The 14,333-nt window shown below is 40.1% G+C and overlaps 1 protein-coding gene across 3 annotated transcripts in view; it reads left to right on the top strand.

Annotated features, from left to right (window-relative positions):
- The window catches only part of LRCH1 (leucine rich repeats and calponin homology domain containing 1), a 210,725-nt gene that overhangs the window by 179,816 nt on the left and 16,576 nt on the right, over positions 1–14,333 (top strand). For all 3 annotated transcript variants that reach the window (XM_043478199.1, XM_043478197.1, XM_043478198.1), the window contains 3 exons: positions 2,104–2,213; positions 6,028–6,165; positions 8,947–9,024. In XM_043478199.1, the coding sequence (XP_043334134.1) occupies positions 2,104–2,213; positions 6,028–6,165; positions 8,947–9,024 (326 nt within the window). The remainder of the gene's footprint in view (positions 1–2,103; positions 2,214–6,027; positions 6,166–8,946; positions 9,025–14,333) is intronic.

A 14,333-nucleotide genomic window follows, 5' to 3' on the forward strand; every position in this document is an offset into this window, starting at 1 on the left:
GCATAGATACTTGAAGAGTGTGCTGTTAACCAAAAGCTCACAGTTAATTTAACTTCCTGATAACTTCGTATTCAGAATGAAGTCTGCCAGTAAAAACATATTGGAAATATTAAACATGCAGTATTAGATAAGATTGCCCCCAGAAAAAAAGCCGAAGGAAAATAAAACCTCCAAAGAAAACATCGGATTTGTTTAAACGGAGCTGCGGCTCCCCCTTGCGGACCAGCATGTGTATCACTCAACTAAGTCCACATTCCTTGACTTTTTTGGTAAATTTGGTTGATTTCTTTTCTTTGAGGGTGTGGATTTTTTCTGGACTTTCCATTGTAATGTATCTCTCTTCTGATCACTATGTTTAAGTGGGTATATTTTTTGGCGGGGCTCCGTATGGTACAAAGGCAACTTTATCTCATCTCTCCCTGCTGGTTGGTCTACCCTGCTTCCTCGGCTTACCTTTCCTTTATTTTTGAAACAATTGGTCTCACTTCATGTGGGGTTTGGTTTTTGTGGGTCTTGGTGACAAGACTTTGGCTCTTTCCACCTGTGACTCCCTTAGGGGGCTTGAGACAAAAGCCCAGGCCTCAGGCTGACTTCTCTCTGAAGTTCCAGAAGGTGTTTTATGTACAGTGGTCATCCTGTTGCTCCATTAACTTCCGTAAGTCAAGGATTTCTTAAGATGTGTCAACTTTCTGGTCCCCTGTAGAGCACCAGAATGCTGATTCAAATATCCTAGAACTGATTTAGAAAGAAAATACCTAAATGTGAAAAGTATAGTGCAAGGCATTCCTTAAGGTGTTTTGATTCAAAGATACAAATTAGGATTAAAATGACATAGTTGTATGAATGTAGGATAATTGATTATATGGTGGACCCCAGTTTTTAATTCAAAGTATATTTGTAAACCATATTTAACAATAAATAAATTGAATTAGCTTTTAAAGTGGCTCATAGAAAATGTTAGAATAGAATAAACATTGCATAATCTTCTTAGTCTATATTATTGAAGATATGGTGATTGAAGCAACTAGGATTACAGTATGTTGGTGCAGCCTTCTTTGTGGTATTGATTTTTAAAACTGGAGTTCTCTGCCCCAGATTTTCTGAAGCTCTGCCCCCCATCCTCCCATCCCCACCTCTCCCAATCTGAAAATCTATGGGACACAGAGAACCAATGACAGCTGTTAACCACACTTTGCTCCCTCTAGGGTGCATGGAAAGTTGATAGTCTTAATAAGAATCTAAAGGAAGAGAAAGATTCAAGTTTAAATCTGCCCTGTGCTTTGTTATCCTAATATAAATTGCTAGAATCACTGCCCATATGTAGAATATTGCTTGCTTTCTTGATAGTCTTTAAGAGATGTTATCCTTCAAAGTTTGAGAGCATTCATTTTGTCTGCGGTCAGAGACTTAACTCCTTCCAGAGTTGCCACTGTGAGTTGCTATTCCTGGCAGGTTGTAATTTTAAGGACCTGCAGGCAGAGATGATCTCTTAACACCACCTCCCATCTTGACAGCTTTTCTAAAAGGAATCTATGGTCATCTCTGAAGAGCTGACTTAGGGATGCACTTTCAGTGACATGATAGACGCCAGAATTTCCCCTCCACACTCAGATAGGTAACGTTTGGGAGTGGATAGTGTGCATCATCACTTAGTTCTTAATCCAGGCTGATGAAAAAAAACCTCAGCCAGCAAAATCATTAACCTGTGCTTGTTTATAACATGTAAAGCAATTCTGGCTTATTACTTGAGGCAGAATATTCAAGTTTAATGAAAGGATTGTGAAACCTGGAGTGTAGATGAAAGCTTGGAATGGAAGCAGTGGAAAAATTAGAGGAGGGGTCTGGAATAATACCAGGGATGACCAAGCCCTTTCCTGGATTCAGCTGATTGTTCGTCCACACAATGCAGAATAATTGAAAACATAATCTTCTCTAGAATATTTGAATCAAGCTTTTCATGTGAAGTCAGAATTTCCTGTTTTTGTGAGTGGTGAATGAATTATTTGGGATAAATAAACTATTTGATTCAAACATGAGCAGCCCGATATGGCATATAGAGTGTACTAGACACTCTATAAAGGCTTTCCCCCCTTTCTCTTCTAGTGTTTCTAAGACCGCAGAGAAATTTGGAATCTATAGACCCACAGTTTACGATTCGGAGGAAAATGGAACAGATGAGAGAAGAAAAAGAACTGGTGGAACAGCTCCGAGAGGTACCGGGAAACACTGTATTACTGAATAATAATTTCCAGCATTAAAGTAGCATTCTGTATTTTTAAAAAGTAGATTTTGAAACACTTCAAACAGACCTCGTTTCAAATCTAGGCAGCTCGCCTACTGACTGTCTGCTACTGGGCAAGTCACTTAACATCTCTAAATTTGAGTTTTTTCATATATTAAAGCAGTAGCTCCCATCTACCTTCGTGGGATTTTGTGAGGAATCTATGAGATAATATAAGTAGAAATACTTAATACCTATGTATAAAAGTTAAAACTTTTAAAAATGCACTGTTATTAATTTATTTAATAAGATTACATGAATTTAAAGATGTTTATAGTTATCCCTACTAGCCAGAATTTTTGAATGTCATTTAATAGGCAAACCATTTGAGTTCCTACCAAGAGTGAAGTCTTGTCCTGGGTGCCAGGGGAGATTTTAAGCTTGGTGATGGCAGGAGCCATGGCTATCTTATCCCAAGTTGTATTTCTACTCCCAGCACAGCTCCTAGTGGCAACTGTGTATATGTATATATTTGGCTACCCTCATGGTCTTTGTGTCTAGTCAGGAGGGTCTCACATAAGTGTGTAGAAGGTCAAACAGCAGGACAAGGATCAGTTACCAAAGAACTCACTGGTATTAGTTATTAAAGGCAGCATATCATGAATTACTACACAAGTTCTTTTATATTCAAAGAGAAGTACCATAGCCATTAGCTAGAAGAATATAGGAAGCTTCTTGAAGAGGTGGATTTTATACTATATCTTCTTTCACTAGCAAATGATTATTGACTGCTGCTCTGTGCCAGGCCATATAGTCTAGGTGATGGAGAGAGAAAAGAACAAAAAGGTCTCTGCTTTCATGAAGCCTATAGTCTATTGAGAAGAGAGAATAAGTAAGAAGGAAACAAATATACACCTTCAAATAACAGTGAATTTTACACATGAGCAATGAATTCTATTAGTAAAATTAAAGCTAAATTTAAGGTAGGTCAGAATCTTTTTTTGTTGTAGATGATACTTTATATACGGTTATATAAAGTATATATATAGCAGGTAGTCGGGAGGAAAGAGATAAAAACCCAGAAACTCCTCACCACCACTTTAAGCCACTGTGGTTGACTCAACAGTCACGTTGGGCAAGTCAGACCTCTGTCATTTGCCTCGAGTATTTGGATGTGCTGTAAACTTGGGAGGCGAACTTTCAGAGATATGTAAAAATAAGATGAGAAGTTGAGACAAGCCTCTCAAAGAGTGATATAATTTTATCTTAAAGCCTGGGTCATATTGATAGCTTATGTTTTAATTTAATTAGAGACTGAAAGCAAGCTTAGAAAAAAAATGAGGTGTCTAGACACAGGACAGTTCTGAAAGAGAATTATGCAACACTATTACATGCACTGATTTTCAAGTGCTTCACTTATTGCAAATCTCCAAATTAAGTCATCTTTTCTCACAGTGTTACCCAATTATGAGGAGCTTTGCTGTAAATCAGAAATTTGTATTTGAAGTTTAAAAAATTGATTTTCCTGCTTTTGAGGAGATGGAATAGATGTGCTTTTCCCCATTCCTTTCACTAAATACAACTAAAACCCTTGGCCATTTTATATAAAATAATCATAAGAGCACTCTGAAAGGTGGAGAGAATAATTCAGACCAGCTGGGTTCCTTGGGACTAGGAATGACTCGGTGGTGAGTCCAGTGGGTTTTCTTTTTTGCTTCATCTTTCTCGGACTTGGAGCTGAAGTAGCTGGAAACTGGAAATGCTCATGGGAACAGTTTTTTTTTTTTTTTTTAAAGTCCCAACAAAAGCTTGCTTACTTTACTCAGAGGACCAGAAGAAGGACAGCCTAGGGAGACAGAAAACTTTTAGACAATAAATGCTCTACTCCAGCTACAGAAAACCTGTGGCCCCAGTGCTACCCATGTCTGCAAAGATGGGATAGGCAGCTGACTTTCACCTCTGCTGGGATGATACCAGAGAAGGCCAAGTTGGGAGCCAGGAATGTCATCCCTACCAACTAAAAACAATCCCCTCCCCTCCCACGGTGTCAGTGGAAGCTGTACATGGGCAGCCTGGATTTCTATCCCAGTCCCAGTCAACTGACCCCAAGTGGCAATCTGCATTTACACAGTGATAGGAGAAGGCAATGGCACCCCACTCCAGGACTCTTGCCTGGAAAACCCCATGGACGGAGGAGCCTGGTGGGCTGCAGTCCATGGGGTCGTGAAGAGTTGGACACGACTGAGCGACTTCACTTCCCCTTTTCACTTTCCTGCATTGGAGAAGGAAATGGCAACCCACTCCAGTGTTCTTGCCTGGAGAATCCCAGGGATGGCGGAGCCTGGTGGGTTGCCGTCTATGGGGTCGCACAGAGTCGGACACGACTGAAGCGACTTAGCAGCAGCAGCACCCAGGTAGTGCCTTCCCATTCCCTGCCAGAGCAGTGTCCAAAATAGCTAGCCAGAAGAGAAAGTTTAAATAGGATCCAAAGTCTCATAACATGATACCAGAAATGTCCAGTTTTCAACCAGAAAAAAAAAATCACTCATTGTCCCAAGAACCAAAATGAATGTGGAAAGGTGATCAACAGCTGACAGCCCTGTGATGGCAGGGATGTTAGAATTATCCGACAAAGATAGTACGGCGCTCGCCGTGAAAGTTCTTCCACAAGCAGTGATGAACATGGTTGGAACAAAGGGAAAAAATTGAATGCTTTGGCAGAGGAATAGATAATGTTCGCAAAGAAACAAGACATGAAGAAGGACCAATGGGAATTTAAAACTGGGAAATACATTATCTGAAATGAGAAGCCCAGGGGATGGGCTCAACAGTGTCACAAAGAATAGGTGAACTGTCGGAAAGAACAAGAGGAATTGCCTAATCTGGGCAGCAGAGAGAGAAAAAACAGACTGAAACTAAATGAGCAGAGAGCCTCAGGGACCTTCGGGAGTTGCTGTAACAGATGATCTACATTCTGGTCCTGGGAGTCCTGGGAGGGGAGGAGAAGGGAGCAGGGACAAAGAGGTGCTTGGCGGTGGGAGGAAGTGGGTGTGACTGCCAAAGGGCAACATGAGGGCTCCTTGTAGTGAGGTGCATGTTCTGTCGATGTCAGGGTCCCAGTTGTGTACGTTTGCGGGTTGCTCCCTTAAGGAAACTGGGTACCTGAGATCTCTCTGTATTACTTCTTATAACTGCGTATGAATTTATAATGACCTCAAAATAAAACTTTGAATTTTTTTTTAAGAAGGGAGAAAAATGGCTTTTTGAATGAAAGCATAGTCCTAGAAAAACACCCGTAATCTCTCTTCTGCCCACTGCAGGCTGTCTGAGATACATTATCCGAAATAATAAGTTTGGGTTGGCTTGGGGTTTTTCATTTGTTTTTGTTTATATTTACTTCTTTTATTTACTTTTGTTAAAATATAGTTGACTTACAATATCATTTTGGTTTCATGTGTACCGCATATTGATTCACTATTTTTTTTACATTGCAAAACAGTCACCACTGATTTGGCTTTTATTTGTCAACTCATTCTGGTTTTCTATTTTAATTGCTAAGCCTGAGGCAATTTCGAACTCAAGAAGTGATTCCATTATTTTAAAAATTCAACTGATTAAAAATTTTTTACATAACTGAATTAATTTTTCTACAGAGGGAATTTTATTTAATATCTTTTGAAAGGTTGTGTTTTCCAGGTGTTCTTATCCTTTATAGTGAAACTTAAACCCCAGTTCATAAATAGTCATAACTGTACTTTACCCTCAGTTGCCTGAGAGCAATTGATTTCCTTTTGATCTCTTTTCAGAGCATCGAGATGAGACTCAAGGTCAGCCTGCACGAAGACCTGGGGGCCGCCCTCATGGATGGCGTTGTCCTCTGCCATTTGGTCAACCACATCCGCCCGCGATCTGTCGCAAGCATCCATGTCCCTTCACCAGCAGTCGTAAGTAACACCATTTAAGGAAAACTAACTCTTACATAAAACAGACTCCTTTGGGACAGTATTGCTGGTTAAAGACACTGATGGGGATCACCAGGATCCTGTTCAAATTCTCTCTGTTGGGCCCCAGACAACTCAAAAGAGCAGAAAAGGAATAGCGTGTCTATTCTTTGTTTTTTTTTGGCCGTGCCGTAGGGCATGCAGGATTTTTAGTTCCCTGACTGGGGATCAAACCTGTGTCCCCTGCAGTGGAAGTGTGGAGCCCTAACTACTGGACTGCCAGAGAATTCCAGGGATAGCATTTCTGAATGAAGCAACATTTTTACTATAAAAAGGGAAAATATTTCAAGTAAATATGTAAATGAGAGAAAATGAACTACTTTCAAATATAAAGCAAATCACGTTAAAGAAATGACTGCTCTGCTTGCTAACTTTAAGACTGTAGAGACAGAGATTCATTCCTCACAAGCAGTTATTTAAGCAGTGAGAAGTCCTTTTGGAAAACTTTTTTTGGTTGGTGGGTTCTCTTCTAATGGAATCTATTATTTTATAATTAGTGAGGATTTTAGGATCACTCTGAAAAGATGTAGGTGCTGCATAAATATCATTAGTAACCTGTCAGGCCAGAGGTTGGTTAGCTGTCATTAATTCAGTAATTCCTTGACTGCTAGCTGTGCTCAAGGGTCAGTTGGAGATACCAAGGAAACAGAAAAGATCAGAAGGAGTGAGTGAAAAAATTCCTTGTCTCACTGTTGAGGAGATAAAGCCAGCCCTGGGATTTTTTCCCTGCACTTCATGGGGCATGTTACCATCAAGAAGAGAGGAGTCAACGATAAGCTTGTCTTTGAAGCCCACTCAGGGTTCATTGGACAAGTAGAGAAGAACTTCTATCCACACTACTGCTATTAGATGAAGCAGAAGAGTTTAGGGGCTAAGGATGTAGTGTTGGGATTCCAATTCCACATCTGTATGAGCCACATGACTTTGGGAAAGTTAAGTGTTCATAAAAGGTCACACAAAGAGTGTGTAGAATGAAAGCCTCACGTGAAGCTGCCCACTCTCGGCCCCTCAAGGAAAGCGTCTCAGGGGCACTATTTGTCTCACTTTCTTTTCTCTTGGCAGCAGGAAAAATTAGGTGATGATCCCATTTCAACTCTCAGTTTTCTATCTATACAGTTAAACATAATTTTTGCTTCCCAAAGACTGACCACATTTTGGCTTCAGAAAACACAGGGGGAAAAACAGACCAATTTGTCTTCTGACTTAAATCTGCTTTATCTGCCTTAGTTTGGGCAGTAAATTCTGTCCTGTAATCCAATATACAAAAGTTTTTAAGTCCAGACAGCTATAAAGTTTGAACTGTGTACCAAATTCTCATTCAGTAATTTTCCTCAAATTACAAGAAAGAAACTATCATTCTTCAGCTTCCAATTTAAATATACAGTTATTGTTTTATAATGCATAAGAGACACTATGAATCATGTATCTATACACATTTGTATATTTCGTCAATTCTTCAGGGAAAAAATGCTATATTCTCTGGTGGCCACTTTTTATCTTTTTCAAATAAAAAATTTTTAATTGAAAATGTTATGTGAAATAATGCCTGATTAGAGAAAAAGAGATAATGGAGAAATGCTGGAGGAAGATAAATAATGTCTTATCCCACTCCCTAAAGACAACCACTATTTACATCTTGGCTTTTATGCTCCTAGCATTCCTCCAACATAGAAGTGATTTTTGAATTGTGAGCTTCACATATATACTGTTTAGTAGTTTTTAAAATTTATGAAAACCTAAGTATTTCCCTGAGTCATTAAAACTCCTCGTAACCATGTATTTTAACAACTGTAAAATATTTTGTGCATAGTCAGCTCAGTTGTGTCTGACTCTTTGCGACCCCATGGACTGCAGCCCACCAGGCTCCTCTGTCCATGGGGATTCTCCAGGCAGGAATACTGGAGTGGGTTGCCATGCCCTGATTCAGGGATCTTCCCAACACAGGGATCAAACCCAGGTCTCCCGCATTGCAGGCGGATTCTTTAGTTTTCATTTTTAGAAATGTTTCTAAATTTAGTCCACTTCTTAGAAATTCTTCCCTGAGCATCTGGAGCCCCCACTGACCAGACCCAGCTGCGCTGTAGCCGTGGAGCCCGCTGCTGCCTCTCTTCTCTGCCTTCACTGTCCACTGCCGAGTTTGCACAAGCTGTTCATTCTAACCTGGAAGGCTGCTCCCCACCCTGCCTCTAAATTTCTTCACCTTGAGGCATCAGCAATTTTCTAATAAAACCTGTTGCTTTGGTGAGAAAGAGAGTCACTGGCCTGGTGAATCAACCCTTCATATAGAAATATATTTGCTCATGGGAAAAGGTGATGTTTAGGGTGTGCTTTTAAGTAAACTAAAGCAGGTTACACAACAGTATGATCTCATAAAAATAGTGTGTGTGTATCCACACGTATATATTCACATACATGTGCAGAAATTTTGCACATGTATGTATGCAAATGTGCAGAAATTCGACATATAAACACATATCTGTATGTGTACACACCTTTTATACACACACACATACATACACAGTATTTAGGAAAATAGAATCCAAATATTAACAGCTGTTCAGGTGGATGTTCCTGGATAATTTTTGTATTGTCTTCTATTTGTTTATGTATTATTCCTCTCCAATAAACATGTATTACTTGTGCCATTTAGAAAGCTTAAAATTTAACCTGTTATTTCAATTATGCCTCTTAATAACTAATTACTTCTGAATGTTGCATTTATAGCCTAAACTTAGCATGGCCAAATGCAGAAGAAACGTGGAAAACTTTTTGGAAGCATGCCGAAAATTAGGAGTACCAGAGGTAACATCAAGCTTAGTTCCAATAACTATGTTTTAGTAATGGTTTTATTTAATGTGTGTTTTTGAACCCACTGAATAGGTATACTCCTTTGTCCATCCCTTTTTGTGTCAGTCTTTCTTGAGGAATGAAACTGAATAAGTTATAAAATTTTAGTTTAAATTACTCTATTGTAGTGAAATAAAAACAGCTTAAAATGGTATGGTCAATTTTGAGGAAAAGGGGAACATTAAGGTTTTGAAATAAATGAGAAATTCCAAACTTTAAGAATGATTAGTCAGCATGATTCTCCAGAGAGCAGCAATTGCTGAGGCTTCTGTGAGCCTCCTGTGGGGTTACATAGGGTAGAATTTTGGAGATGATGTTTTTCCTTATCCAAAGTTCTTAAGCAGAGCAGACCTGGAGTTAACTTTTCACACCCTGTGGTTTTGGGGTATGTGGATCAAAATAATCAGTGTTAATTGAAAATATTATAATTATTGTTCTTATTATCATTAATCATTACCATTAATAATAGAAGTGTTTGTATATTATTTTATAGTTTGTTAACTGTTGCACTTATGTTTTCCCCTTTAGTCCACTAAAGTAACATAAAATGATTTCTTAGGGAGATAAAAGCCAGTCCACTCAATTTGGGTGTAATGTGACAGATTTTTCATCATTGTGATAGACAGAAATGGACAGAAATTACATTTCTTAAATGTTTCTTCCATTTTTTCTAATGTTCCAGGATAAAGTAACTACAAATGCTATCATGAGATAATGTTTTTGAGCATGTGAAGGAATTATATTTTCATGTAATTCTACTCAGAGATAACAGTTACTGGAATTAAGCCTTTTCCCCCCTTCCTTCTTTCCTTCCTATTTTTCAAGTTGGTGAGGTTTGAAGATGAGGGTTAGCAGTGGGCTTCTAATCTTATTTTAGGAAAAAGGGATAAATTTTAAAGCATCTTTAAATCAAAAATGTATCAATTAAAAGAAGCTTGCAAATTCATTTTTTAAAAGAGTGTAATCTTTATATAATGTACTAAATGCATTTATGATCTATCCAGATGTCTTTCAGCAATGTTAATCTGTGTGTCTATATTGTATGTGTATATTTTACTATTGCACATACATTCCTGGCTACAAATGTTTGTGAAATTCTCATACATGTACCTCTTTTAATAATTTGATTCCATCATGGGTTAATAAGATTTCCCATGTGTGAATCAAAATTATCATACCAAGTTTCAGACTGTAAATTATTCGTGTCTGTACTCAAAAGCACTGATGAGTTATCACCTAATTCCCTGTGATATTTTAAAACTCATCAGTGTTTTCTTGGCTTACAGTGATACAAAATGAAATGGGAATGCCCTTAATTATTTATTGTGGGTAAAGGTTGGTAATTATGGTTTCCTTTTAAAGTGAGGAAAAGGAAATTAAATTAGCATCAAAATGCAGAGAAAATTTTATCGTAATTTCTAAATTGTGCCGCTGGCACTAACAGGCAACTGATAATTCCTGAGATGATTGAACTGCAAGGAGTAAATCATCTTTTTTGCCAGTATTTCACTTAACTATGCTTAGTAAGAAATTCATCATTAAGGCTGTTTTTGAAATTATTTTTTTAAGATTTGAGATGATTTTCAAGTTCACATTGTATATGCGTGTGTATGTGATTGTGTATACATCTATCTATATCCATCCTAATGGATAATGCAACAGCATTTTACTGGTAACTGGAATTATAATACATTAAGTTCATTGCTACTAGAAAATGTCTGTTGGCTGGCTAGCAGTTGTACTTCTTTAATAAGATATGTTAAAGGGAGGGAGGAATATTCTGATGGAAAACCAGAAATGTGCCAATTGGAGAGCAATTGGCAAATCTTCTGTATACATAAAGGAACATGTTTTCATCTCTTGGAATGAATGAGGAATAAATTATTGGAAATAAGGAAATGTTTTCATCTAGTAATACGATACTAAGTTGGGGGAGGGTTGGAATGACTCCTTCCCACTTAGATAAGGGTCCTTCTTCCACTACTTAAGATTGTTGATGAATTGCAGTGTGTATGTGGTACACTGCAGTTCATGATTTATAGTGAAAAGGTAGTTATATCCCAAATCTAGTTGCACAAATTACCCCTTGCAATCAGGTATTTTAAAAGGCTGGTATTTAAGAGCAGAGGAGCTTTAACGTTACGTTTTCTTTTTGGTTTCAAACTTAATACTTGGGTAAGAAAATATTCACTGATTTCCCAGTAGCTTAATGAATTCCTCCTAATGTGCAAGCTTGTCCTCTCTTCTCCATTCATAACTTATCTACATAAACATACCCGGAAGTCACAGAGATTGGGAATTCTGTATTTTTTAAGCTAAATATCTAATTGACAGTGATAAACCATCCTGGAGAGACTGAAAAGCCACAGCTGTGCTCTAGCCCGAGTTTGTTGCCCTTTGTAATAGAATTACGGTTTGAAACTACAAACCGGAGTCAGGGTCGGCAGCTTATTAACTTTTACTAGGTTCATCTGGGTGGAATGTGGTTGCTGAGAAGTTAAAACTATTGCACATAAAGCAATACAGTGGGAAGAAAGCAATTTTCAAGTTGTTCCCATTGTTATAGTTTATTATATTTTCTTTAGAAGTCTCCAGGGACACAGTCCCAGGTATCTGCCTTGGGGTTGGTCAGGTTCATGAAGCGTTTTATTGTGTGTTCAGTGGAGTGGCTTACCTATAAATGTGGCTTATTCAAATTGGCTGCATTCAGAATTGCAGACAGTATAAGCAGCCCAGTATATCTCTGCAGAAGGTTAGAGTGTGTAGTAGATGTGTACGGTGACTCTGCTGCTGCTGCTGCTAAGTCGCTTCAGTCGTGTCCGACTCTGTGTGACCCCATAGATGGCAGCCCACCAGGCTCCCCCGTCCCTGGGATTCTCCAGGCAAGAACACTGGAGTGGGTTGCCATTTCCTTCTCCAATGCATGAAAGTGAAAAGTGAAAGTGAAGTCGCTCAGTCGTGTCCGACTCTTAGCGACCCCATGGACTGCAGCCCACCAGGCTCCTCCGTCCATGGGATTTTCCAGGCAAGAGTACTGGAGTGGGGTGCCATTGCCTTCTCCGGTATGGTGACTCTAGACCTCTGTTATTTGTTATGTTTGGATAAGGCTGGATATAGACGTTTCCTAGTCTAGGGCACAGTTAGGATTTGCTGATGCCACTGATAGGAGTTGACATCACAGAAAGTAGTTGGTGTTGGAGTTCTGGAGAAATTCTGTTAGGGCTACACCTGGCATTTTTGCCATCTCTGAGGGATTCTGGGATGAGGTAGAGGTTTGCTAGTGAGAATGCCAAGCAAAGATCCTTAAAAACAAATTGGAAATGGCCCTCCCTGGAAAGTTCCTTTCCTGGTGGCGGAGTTAATATTTCTTCAGGTAGTTCTTTCAGCCTGGGTCACTTCTCTTCCTGCTGCCCTGTGCCTTAGGTTTTGTTTTCTTCTGTTTGGGGCCAATTCCCCAACTAAAGAGACAGCACCTGGAAGGCGAGGCGTGAGGGTGAGTGCAGAGGATCTGCGAGCGAAGTGAGGGGCACGCGGGGTTTGGGATAAATCAGCCGCACCTGTGTCGTTAACTGGTCCTGTGCCTGTTGCAGACTAGAGCCATGAAAGCCATTCGCTGAGAACTTCTTACACCTGCCTCATCTTCTTGAATGCTCACTGTTGAGGATTAGAAGTATTTTATTACCATGCAATGAAGAAAATGAGGTCCACAGAGGTTACACAATTTCCTAACCTCACATTTGCAGCTGGGATGCAGCAGAGCTGGCTTTTGAACCCAGGTCTGTTGGGTTCAAAAGCATCAAGCGCCTGCCTTCTTTCTGGCATACATGGAGGCTCTCTTTGATGCAAAGAGTTCCCTGCTCTGCAAACTGCAGGTGTTGGACTTAAGCAATAGATTAAGCCACATTCTCCAGAGCCCTGGATTCTTTCCAAGGCCCCACCCAGGAGGCGAGGGAAAGCCACATGGGGAGGTTACAGATCATAACTGCCGCCTTGCTTCAGCTGCAGCAGTTTCTCCTTGGCCTGTGGCATATACTGACTTTCCAGTTAAGAGTTCCTTGGGGGACAAGTGTTCTGTTGCTAATTATAGTTTGAAAATCACTGAACCCTTAAGGTTTCTTTTAGCTAATAATCCATGGATGCTCTGCAGCCTCATGATTTCAAAATTGTTCCAGTTGCTTTCTGCCATCAGCTGCTCAGCTGTGGGAAAATTATCTCATGGAAATCTGGGAATTGGGAGATTTTGCTAGCTTCGTCCCAAAGACACCTGTAGTGTTGATGCCAGTCAGACCATGTGCTGTCTCTGACCTCTGGTGCAAGTGTTAACTTGATCTTGAACATACGCTTACCCTTGGTGGGCTTCCAAATTCTTTAGAATATATTCTCAATCACCAAAAATCTGACTTCAATTAAGCCTCTGGGTAATGAGGTATTTTGTGAACATATTGAGGCTTTCTTTGCCTTTTCTGAGTCATCTTGGTCATTCCTGGTCTCTGACCTTGATGTGGAGAATTCACAGTTGGCTACTGGAGGGTTCCCAAGTTTATCCAAACTTTGGGCTATTTTAGGACTCCTACTGGTCTCAGGTCAAGAGAAATCTCTCATTTGTGAAGCATCAAAAGTACTAGAAAATATTTTTTTTTTCTTACCGGGTAATATTGCACCTTGATTTGGGCTGGGGGGGTGGGGGTGGGTAGAGAGGGAGACACTGAAATCTTTGTCTGAAGAGAGATCCTGTGGTTTCTTTGCCTGAGGGAAACAGCCTTGGCTTTTTCTGAGAGATATTGCCCTAGTCTCTCAGCCTGCTGGGAAGCACCCGTGTCTGTGTCTGAAGAGAGAAACGGTGGTCTTTCTTTGAGAAGGGTCACTTAAGTCTCTGAATGAGGGGAGATGCCCTGGTCTTTCCTGGGAGAAGTCTGAGGAGGAGACACCCTGGCCTTTTTCTGGGAAAAGCTACCCAGGTCTCTGAGGGGAGACAGCCTGGTCTTTCTTGGGAGAAGTTGCTCAGGTCTCTCTCACTGAAGGAGGGCTCCCAGGCTTTCACTGAGAGAAGTCACTCAGGTCTCTGAGAGGAGACGCCAGGTCTTTCTCTGGGAAAAGTCGCTCAGGTCTTTGAGGAGAGACGCCAGGTCTTTCTCTGGGAGAAGTCGCTCAGGTCTTTGAGGGGAGACGCCAGGTCTTTCTCTGGGAGAAGTTGCTCAGGTCTTTGAGGGGAGACGCCCTGGTCTTTCCTAAAGAAGTTGCTCAGGTCTCTGTCTGAGGGGAGA

Source organism: Cervus canadensis, chromosome 9, assembly GCF_019320065.1.
Source record: "Cervus canadensis isolate Bull #8, Minnesota chromosome 9, ASM1932006v1, whole genome shotgun sequence".
Classification (NCBI taxonomy): Eukaryota; Metazoa; Chordata; class Mammalia; order Artiodactyla; family Cervidae; genus Cervus; species Cervus canadensis.